The 11,499-nt window shown below is 32.3% G+C and overlaps 1 protein-coding gene across 1 annotated transcript; it reads left to right on the plus strand.

The window, feature by feature from the left end:
- Positions 1-466: 466 nt before the first annotated feature.
- On the plus strand, positions 467-1,194 carry LOC121244987. Its single transcript, XM_041143251.1, has one exon. It carries the CDS (start codon positions 598-600, stop codon positions 1,084-1,086), a length of 489 nt encoding a protein of 162 aa, XP_040999185.1. The 5' UTR covers positions 467-597; the 3' UTR covers positions 1,087-1,194.
- The last annotated feature ends 10,305 nt before the right edge of the window (positions 1,195-11,499 follow it).

Here is an 11,499-nt window from a genome sequence, read left to right on the forward strand (position 1 = left end):
AATTCATGATGTTCTGTTTGGTTGTTTCTGATCATCATCATCTAATTAACTATATATCTTAATTATAAGCGAGCATACATCGATACATTTACCATAGTGGATTTTGAAGGGGTCTAATTGTCGCATGATGATCTCCTGGCCTCTTTCGTTCAATATATATTCCAACCATATTATAATATATAATATTCTTTACTTTAATTTGACCAATTCATATATATATTAATTAATATTAATCTTGCTTACTCGATCCAATACTTGAGTCGCCTCTAATGGCCATTTGGACCGTACTCAAAACAAACCCTATCTCTTTGATCTCTCTCTCTCCATCGCTTTCATACATCCATATAATATACCCTAGCTCATGATCAGTGCAAATACCCAACGTCGTACATATATATATATATACACGTATATATTTAAGCCCCTATAAACCCACCATCTTATCTATCCAACCTCTGCCCTAACTTCTAATTCCCTAGCTCCATCGTTAAGTAGCAAGTACTACAACTTTTCCATTCTTCCTCTTCATTTTTCTTGCTTTCTCACAAGGCCAAAAATTATCAACTGTTTAAGTTGGAACCTGGCCTAGCCTGCAACATGGGCAACAACGCGGCTAACAAGGATACAAGACTCAGCCGGTACTTGAAGGCACCCATTAGAATCCTGATCAAGATCAGGGAATTCTACGTCCAAGGCATGACTGAATTATCGGGTCGCTTTGAATACGGCACGGCCATGGGATGCCCCACTCCCCAAATAGCCACTCTCCCTAAGAGCTTCAGCACCAACTCCTCCAGATCCAGCAACAACAATGAAGATTTCAGGGAGCTTATGAGGGCTGCATCTACTAGGGGCCTTGGCAATAAAGTTCAGGCGGATCTTCTTCGAAGACAGCAGGCCGTTGGCAACTCTCCAGCAACTCATGCTAGCTCTGCACCTGGTAATGTATTTCGGAGCCGCAGTGTTGCTTTTGGGAGGATCGATGAAGACGAGCCCTGCGATTTTGAAGAAGATATCAAGGTCAATGCAGATGTGTATCCAAGAAGCAGAAGCCACGCTGTCGCTAGGAGAAGTAGAGTGTTTTAAGATTATAGTATAGCGAAAGAAAAAAAGGGAATTAAAATTCCTAATTATATATATGTCTCCTTTGATGATCTTATAGTTTGTTGTTCCTAATCATTGTTTTTTGTTTTTACTCGAAAAATGCATTTAGAGTGCCTTCTTGTTTGGGTCTTTGGGATTTGTTTATAATGTGACATTGTCAACGTTATTATTGTTTCCAAATTAAATACAATACTTGAAAATGATTCTGGGGATCAATAGAATGCAGAATTTCGGTATTTGTTGTTTTACATTAAAGAATCATGTACAGACGTGCACGTTAGAGATTTTTCTAGGCTTGCTCAATTAGGGAGCGGGATTCTGAGAGCAACTAACAAATCAAACGTGGAAAAGGATTAATGACATTGAAGCAGTAAAAACAGCGAAAAGTTCATGTGCACCTGATAAACTTTTGTGATCTGGAGATTATATAATATAGCAAATTAAGTAATTAAAGTAACAAGTTTCCGTAGTAATTAGTATATAATTACTGCCAATGATTGAGGGATCAGTAGAATAATGGCTGGCTGCCAAAGTTGATGAGGAAGTACTGAGTTCATCATGTTTTACAAATATTACGTACTGGCCGGGCTGATTCAGTAGCTAGCTGGAGTTGGGTTAATTGTGGCTTTAAAGCATGCATGGTTCTCTCCCTTGTTGCTTCAACATTTTTAATTTATGAAGTAAGTCTACGTACGTCATATATTATAGAATCTTAACAAATATTTGATTTTCAATATTGTTTTCTTCAATAACAAACATACTCTCTCATGTATATTTATAATGCTTCGTATCACAAAATCACATGTCACAATCATTCTATCAATAACATTATCATGATTACAACATATTAGTTTGAATTTGTGACTTTCTTGATTATCTTTTGTTTTCTCCTTCTTATCCTTATTTTCAAGATGGTTGAGTTGGTGTTTATTCTTACCTTGAGATTGATTAGAATCTGGTCTATTGGCGCCCTCAATCACAACGGTATTTTTGCATGAATGTTGAGAGTGTCGTGGAGTGTATAGAATCGAGCCGTCGGAAGAGCGTTGGTGAATGTGTCGGCAACTTGTTCTTTGTTGGAGATGAACTTCACTGCTAGTAGTTTTTGTGAGACTTGTTCCCTTACAAAATGTAGATCAAGTTCAATGTTCTTCATGCAAGCATGATAGATTGGGTTTGTCGTTAAGTAAATAGCGTCAACGATGTCACACCAAAGTACAGGTGGATCGCTAATATGAATGCTCGGCTCTCAAAACAATGACTTGAGCCATATGAGTTCTACAACTGCATTAGCAACTGCTTGATATTACTCAGTCTCTGTGCTTGACCGGGCAACTATAGGTTATTTTCGAGAACTCTAGGACACAAGGTTTGACCCAAAAAACACAGTAGCCACTAACCAATCGACTGTCATCGGGTCAACCAACCCAGTTGACATCTGAGAAAGCACTGAGTTGATGTGAGGATTTGTAACGGAGAAGAAGATCATGATGCATTGTTTGGCGAAGGTAACACAAGATCCTTTTAACTACACTCCAGTATTTCTTCATTGGATGTTGCATATATTGACCAACCTTGCATACTACAAATGATAAGTCTGGACGAGTGAAGGAGAGATATTATTGGAGGGAGTCCACGATGCTTTGATAAAGTGTTGGTTCACTAAAAGGGTCACCCTTGAACTGGGATAGGTTCATCGTAGTGGACATGGGGGAGGAGACATGTTTAGACTGATGCATATTTGTCTTCTGGAGCAGATCTTGGATATATTGTTGCTAAGATAAAAACAAATCATTAATTTGATATTGAGCTTCTATCTCCAGAAAGTAATGAATTAGCCCAAGGTCTTTTAAAGCAAACTCTATCTGGAGTGTAGTGATTATATGTTGAAGAGATGTTGAGCTGGGTCTAGTTATTAGAATGTCATCAACATAAATTAATAGAAAAATAATATCTGATCCAGATTTAAGAAGAAATAAGGATGTGTCTACCCTGGAACCATTGAAGCTCATTTGTAATAATTTGTTGTTGAGTAATGAAAACCATTGAACCTAGAGATTTGTGTAGATGACAGACATAGTCTGGACAAGATGGATTTGAGTACCTAGGAGCCTAGTCATATAGACATCTTCATGTAAGTGACCATGCAAAATTGCATTTTTTATTTCAAGTTGGCGTATACCCAACTGGATGAAATTGCAAGAGATCTGTTTTGATGGTAATGGGCTTCACTACTAAGTTGAATGTGTTATCATAGTCGATTTCAGAAGTTTGATAAAAGCCTTTGACAATAAGCCAGGTCTTGTAACATTCAATGAACCCATTGGCTCTTTTCTTGATTTAGAAAAGAAAATGACATGACAATTAAAGATGCAATATACCTATTATGCATCTAACAGTATGCAATATTCGTAGCGAATATTTTTTTTTTTTTAGTAATACTATGTACTAGATATAACATATCCCAAAATAATATAGGCATACTACATAATCACATGGTATCAATTATCTAAAAGTTACAGTACTTTTTCAAAAGATCTGTAACGATATATACACTAGAGATAGAGCTCCTTAATTATAGTTTGAAAATAAAACTATTCTTATAGATGTTGAGCTGCTCACGAAATTGTATAACGAACAAAGTGGCATCTAGAAAATAGATAATCGTGGTTATCAGTTCTTCTTCGTTCCTCCATGGGTTAATCAGCCTTGTCCAGACCACTAAATCCGAATTTCTCATGAAGTAAACTTTCAAGAAATAAAATCATATACCTCATATTCAAATTCTGAAATTGATCTAAGCATCAAATATAGGATCACATGGAAAAGAAATTCATAAAAACACAAAGTAAACCCATGAGCCTCATGTTTTTTTCTTAACTGAAATGTTTCTTGCATAACAATTTATTCCATTAAAATCAAAATCAGTATTCTCCAACAATAACTTCCTAAAAAATAGATAAAAGTCTTAAAAACAACATATATGAATATCAAGACCATAAGATCATGTTTCTACAACAAAAGATTACAACTTTCCCAAAACACAAACTGTTTTGAAACTTCCAGTTTCCAAATTTCCAAAATCATGCAAAACTCTTTATAAAAACTATTAACAAGCAACAAATCCAAACATAACTTTCATATTAATGTTAAATCTTCCTTATAAAAATATCTAACAAAAATTTGACCAAAATCGTCATCAGAAAATCAAAGTTTCATGTAAAAAGCTTGATCGTCGCCCAGCATGATCTTTGTATGCTCAAACTGACTTTTCACTAATCAAAACACCATGAAAAATTACACATATTATATCTAGAAACTAGACTCAAATAGAAACAATATATATGACAGAGTTCCAGAATAATCGACATAGAAAGATTTCAAACAAATTGAGCAAGAACAACTACAAAAATTGTCTGAAGACTCTTTTAGGTTCTCTCTAGAAAAAGAACTGTGAATATAAATTATGAAGTGTGGAAGTCAAGGAAAGACTTATAAAATGTGTAGGGCTGACATAGGTGACTGAATGACTTCTGAATGGGAGGTAGGCAGCCAAATAAGGGGGACAAAGGGCTATACAGTTGCAATTGGCAACAAAAAAGTTCTAGCCAAGTGGATGGCTTTGGCTTGTAGCCTTTATGTCTTCCATCAAAGGACTATTTGGGGCTCAAGTGAGTGGTGGCATCAGCCCTTATCTAGGCCTTGGGAAGGGGAATAAATTTTCTCAAGAACCCTCCCATGGTGGTGGCTTTCGGTGGGCCTAAGATGGGCCTTATTGATGGACTCAATTTTGGGGTTTCATGGGCTTCACTTTGGGCGTTTGGTTGGGTTCAAGTGCAAATCTAAATTTTCAAGGCCCAATATGATTACTAAGATATAATAAAGTGGTTAAGGATGCATGAGTGAAAAATTGAGTGATTAATAACATATGAAAGTGATTAATCTAAGTGATTAAATACTTAATAAAAAAAACCAAGCCACAAAGGGTTTAAAGTTGTGGTTTAGGGTTATGGCCATCATTAGAGTTTTAGGGTTTCAATTAAAATCCAATGGTTTTGGATTTAACTAGGGTTGAAATCCTCTTTTGGTTGGTCAAAAGGTGTTTGGTTGGATGTAGTAGTATTTGCAAAGGTGGAATGATCATAATGGCTTGATTTGCATCCAATCCATCACACTTAATTCACTAAGTGACGGATGTCCTAATACTATTCCAATGAATGGCTAGGAATGTGCCAAGTGTCCATCCAAGAAGCAATCCTAGTGATTCTAGGTGGATTTGGACCTTCCACGCAGTGATTTGACAATCGCTTGAACCAGCTGCCTTATGACGCTATCTCGGGTGTTATTATTCACCTAAAAAATTGTGAATTATTATTACACCATAAAATCTTAAATATTTTTACGAGTCTAGTGGTGCAATTAGTTTCACAAAATTTGACTCTTAAGTGCCTCGATTACATCAGAATGAATTTTCAAACACTTACGATTCAAAAAATGAAAAACGTATTATTATATCGTAAAATCCTAAATATTCATCTGAGACCAATGGCGCAAACCATTTCTCAATCTTATACTCTTTAAGTACCACAAATAAATAAAACAGGACTTTTGCCACTATAGCAAGTAGAAAACTAATTATGCTAACAGGCTAAAACCTAAGCAGTCGCTCGATTTGTGAAATCTTTTCGAGATTTCACGATGCTCCTAGGGCAGTAAATGAATCACTCTCTTCAATAGCCTGTTCGGTACTAATCCAATTAAACTCGAATTGAATTCAACTCGTGAAAAAAAAAATAGATCGCTCGTGAGTGTAGATACCCGCTCGATTAGTAAATGACACATACCCGACAAAATTCGACTCGACTCGGTTAAGGCTCGTTAAGGCCCGCCTATTTATGCTGGAGTCGACTCGTTAGCTTGACTCAATTAAAGGTTATTCATATATTGACAAATATACATACAACTATATGTATTAGCTAATAATATAAGCGTAACAGTTTTATAATTAATATATAATATGTAACCTAATTACTTATGTTTATATATTGAATATATTTCATAGCTATATTTTATAATTTGTACAATAATTAGTCGATAAGATTTAATAATTTCATATACCAATATGTGGGAATTACATATGAAATAGATATATATTATCATATTATGTGTATATATTAATAATAAATGTAGGCATATAATATATTGTTATAATGGATAAATATCAACTAGTTAGAAATTAATTATTTATAAATTTTTAAAATCTTATAATTCAATAGAGGTTCTACTTGTTAGGTGTACAAATTCAAGAATAAATTTTTTATTTTTTATTTATCTAATTTATTAATTATTAAATCTTATTAAAAAACTAAAAAAAAAATAAACAATTGGCTTGACTCCAACTCATTTGTGGGATGAGCTTGAGCTCAAACTCAAGTTGAGAGTTTAGCTTACTGAGTCGAGTTCGAATAAAGAATAAATAAAAATCTCGAGCTCGAGCTCGAGTATTTTGAATCGAGTCGAGCTCGGTAAGCCAAAGACTGGCTCGGCTCGATTACAACTCTAGACGCTCCTAAGGTCTAAAGAAATTCATCCACTGAATTTCTGGGCTGTTACATAGACCATTTTTCATATAATGATCCAAATTGCTTTTGCCTAGGTCTTTTCCTCAATTCTATGACAAATTCACTACCAAGTTGATCTAAGAGTGAAGCTACTTAAGTTCTCCTTAATCCACACAACTCTATCCTTTTTTTGAAAGAAATATATCTGAGTTGATGATGTTTCATCAATTTTAGATGGGAGATAACCAATAACAATTTGTAAGTTCTAGTTTCCATTGCTATATCTAGTAATTCTTAAATTTTAGGAAAGCAAAGAGGATTCGTATACTCATCATTTTCATAGATGATTTTTATGATATGGATGTATTTATCTACTACTGAGGAGTCTCAAGTTGTTTACAATTCTTGAGGTATTTCTCAAGAGAGGAAATGCAATTAGATAGAAAGGTGAAAATCATCACATTAAATTGAAGTAGTGAATACAATGAAAAATATTAAGAGTCAGGCCATAATCCTGGCCTATTTCTCTAACTTCTTGGAGAAATCTGTAGTAAAACTCTTGAATACAATGTTGTATATCTTAAACCATGTTCATAGTAAGTAGTCTTAAAGACTCGTTTTGAGTTGTGGATTGATAAAATACCCGATTTAAGGCATATATATGTATAAATAGTCAAGCTAAAGTAAGACTTTACAATCCAAATGAAAGTTAGTTGAATTATATAATAGTTAATGAGTACATTAATGATTACTCAGGAAGATCCAAATGATATAGGCTGTATTGTTCTATTCATAGTCTGAATATTAAGAAAGTCGAAATGTCAAATTCTTTAAGGTTGGAAAAATGGAACGTAAAAATCAGATATGTGATTGTTGAGGAAGTACATTCTTGTATCTTCGAAAATGCTTGTAATTCCTTTTTATGATCATCTCTAAGATAACAAGGAACAACAAACAAATGATCAATCACTTCATCAGAGAAACACTGTTGAAGAATTGGCCATGCAGGCATCAGAATATGTAATCTCATGCAATCTTCTTGATTTGTTATTTGGTTAGGCTATTAGTGTATTTTCAAAATTTGAATTTAACATAGAAGCAAATAAATATTCACATATATTTTCTCACATGTTATAGAAAGAAACAATTCTATAAAAATCTGATGCATAAAAGAGTGATCCATGAATCAGGGTAGAGTATGTAGTTTCATCCAATTGTCTGAAAAGTCTAAAAAGTCGAATGTAAATGGGCAGTCGAGACAAAATTTTGACTTTAAACGTAATGTTAAACAATATAAAGTCAAACTTGTAATCAATGATTTTATTCAGAAATAAGCATTGATTAGAAAGAGAGATCTTCTAATAACTTGAAAGGACTCATTAAGGATCACTATAATATTAGAAGCTCATTATGATTTAGAGTTGCATTAAATGGATGTACAAATAATTGTAGAGTGAAAATTTGAAGTCTACAAGAAACAAACAAAATGGCTAGGTAAGATATTTTTTTAGAATGGTATCTGAAGTTTGATAATAAAAATACTAGTTTTAAATTTAATGAAATTATTTATTGTTGATATATATCCTGAAAGTCAGAGGGAGTATATTTGCATTTATGGTCATACATGTATATGATGTTTTGGCCAGTAAAAATCGTGATTTGTAGTATGACATTAAAGTTCTGTTTATAAAAAACTTTAAAAATAAAATTTATGAGTGAAACATTTTTCGTGATTGAGATTAGATTTTAATACCAAGACAATGATTATTATGATTGTCTCTATAAAGTTTCAAAAAGAGTTTTGAGAGACTTTGGATGAAGAATTGTTAATCAATAGACATTTAAAAATAAATTGTGACATGCTCAATATTTATAGTTTTCTAAAGTTGATTAGGTTGTTAAAGAAATTATGTATGTGTTGGTTATATGAGGAACTTAATAGTTGCACAAACTTGTATGAGGCCAAATATCAGTTTTGGCATCCTTGATTGTTGGCAAAGTAACCCAAATATGTTTGACCCAAAATCAGTGAAAAGGGTGTCATGTTATTTGCAAGAAATTAAATAATATATTATTGTCTTGAGAAGAATTGATACTATAAAGGTAACCATATATTCATGCTCTATTTTATGTGATTGCTCTAATAATAGAAAATACAATTAAGGTTATATATTTTGTTATCTCTTTTTTCATGTATTTTGTTATCTGGTAGAGCTATTTTATGGAAAAGTATAAAGCAGATCTCTTACTACTTCATGTGTAATAGAGGTTGAGTTTTTGGCATACCTTAAGGCCACAGTATATGATATATGACTGAGAAAATTTATTTTAGAACTTGAAATTCTCAACTTTATAGTCAAGCCGCTATGAATCTATTGCAATAATTCCTCATACAAGTTTTTTCCAAATAATATATTTAGTGAAATCTTAAACAACTAAATGTCAAGGAGAAGGTACAGAAACAAAATAATCATATAATATATCAATATTGCATTCATGATTACAATTTGGAGAATGTGTTGAAAATATGGGTCTTATGCGTATATCCCTCATGTGAACATGTTAATAATATCATTGATATACTGAGTATTTTCTTATTGGACATTGAGATATAGCTATATGGTTGTTTCTATTATCTTGTCTTTCCATTTTACATGTACATTAAATATTGTTGATGAATGATGATAAGATGATGTCTAAAATAGACATGAACTGGAATCCAAGTCATTACAGGTTAAACCTTAAGTGTCCCTATCAAAGATCATGTTGAATTAAGTTATAAGTGTTGTAGTACATGGAAGAAATTTTGTTGGCTATATAATAGAGGACTGTCATGATTTGCATTGGTAGCTGATTTAACATTGATATTACAAAGCTCGTATAATGTACTTTGATGTAGGAATATTTTTTGAAAATAAATGTGCACAATATGGTTAGTTTGTTGTAATAAACCATGAACGGAAAATGTTGTTTTATGGGCATATAGGTCAAGTGGGAGAATGAAAGAGTTTTATTAAAACTCGATGTCCCACACACCCATATCTCTATAGGTTTATACTAGTTCAAATCATATCACTTAATTAATGAGTTATAGTATGACACAAATACCTCTAGATTTCATGATGGCCAGAAATCTATTTAAGCACTAAGAGAATTAAGGGTTCTTACTTACAACATAATTATGTCTCTAACCATCAGGAGATACTCAGAAGTAACATTATTAGGTGATTATTCTTTCATATTCAGGTCAGATTATCTATTGAATTGAAATGAGAGAAATACATTTTCTAACTATTATTATTTAATGTCATGGATTATATAAAATCAAATATCTTTATATTTAATATTTCATGTTAAAATATTTAATAATTCAAAACTTCTCATAATTTTCTTCTCAAATATCACTCAAATACAAATATTTTTCAATTTTAAATTTTCAACTTGTTCATTTAATAATTACCTAATGTACTTGATCATCAATATTTGTTGGCCACATATATTCTTAATTAAGGAAAGCTGTGTAAATCGCGCTATGAAGTAATTTTTCTGAACCATTCTCTTGATTATTGGGTTCACTAGTACTGATTAATTAAATATTAGATGGTTACTTTATATATATATATATAATCTGTATATATCTATTGATTATATATGTCGGTAAGAGTGACATGTGATGTTTGTTTTGTGGATTGGACTAAGTAATAAGTATTATGATATATAGTGATAGTCAATTTATAAATGAGACGTACAACACGGGCAATAACCATTTAATGATGTACACCAAATTCTCTATATAGATCCAATGCCATTTGACTTTATATATAATAGTATATCACCCACTTGCTTCTATCTAGCAAGCATGGTCCTTAAAAAACTATGGCATTTGTAGAGGCTGTGCAAAATAATAATAATATAAGTAGTTTAGATTTAATTCATCCTACTAATTATCTTTTATTCAACTAATTAGGGACGTTCCCCATTAGCATTAGTATTCCAAGTTCAAAGATTTTATCTTCTAATGACTTTTAAACAATTCAAGGAAAATGCATTCTGGTAGTAATTCCTACACATGACCAGGAACAAGTCTTTCCATTTCATCCATTCCTGAAGTACTTAACACTTCAGGCATGGTTTAGTTTCACAAATCCATCATAAAAACGCTTTTGAATTTCAAAATTTTCAACTTTTTAACTTTTTCAAACATAAAAAACAATTCAATTTTTTTAAATTTTAAAACAAAAATAATATTAAAATATTATATTATAACTCTCTTTTAATCTTATAATTTTTTTTATTTAATTTTTTATCGCTCATTTCCCAAAATCTTACAAAAATCTTAACGTAAATCATTTCACAACTTTTCACAAATTATCTCACTATTATTTACATATTTTTTTTATTTCATCTTATCTCATTTTATTTATAAACTAAAACCAGACCTTAGTGTTTTATTATTTCCATTATCTCGAAAGATATAGATGCAGACTTGGTGGATGAGAGTGAATATGTCCTAACCAATCGCGATGTGTGGTCTCTGGTCCAAACAGACATGCACCCTAGAGGGAAAACTAAGTGAATAATAAGAGAGTATGCAAGACAACAATTAAATCAAATACAGAGGAAGAGATGTTACTCAATCTATGAAGAGGTTCACAAAATTTAGAGAACCCCTGCAAGGAAAACTATATTGTTCACCAGTTGGCCTTGACAATGGTGCCAAAAATTTGATACTCACCAATTAATGCCTCCAAGTATAAAAGCATAACTAGTGTATTGGGTGAGCTTCCAAGGTCATTTCCTCAAAGACAATGAGTGCCTCCAATTTTACAATAAA

Source organism: Juglans microcarpa x Juglans regia, chromosome 1S (genome assembly GCF_004785595.1).
Source record: "Juglans microcarpa x Juglans regia isolate MS1-56 chromosome 1S, Jm3101_v1.0, whole genome shotgun sequence".
NCBI lineage: Eukaryota > Viridiplantae > Streptophyta > Magnoliopsida > Fagales > Juglandaceae > Juglans > Juglans microcarpa x Juglans regia.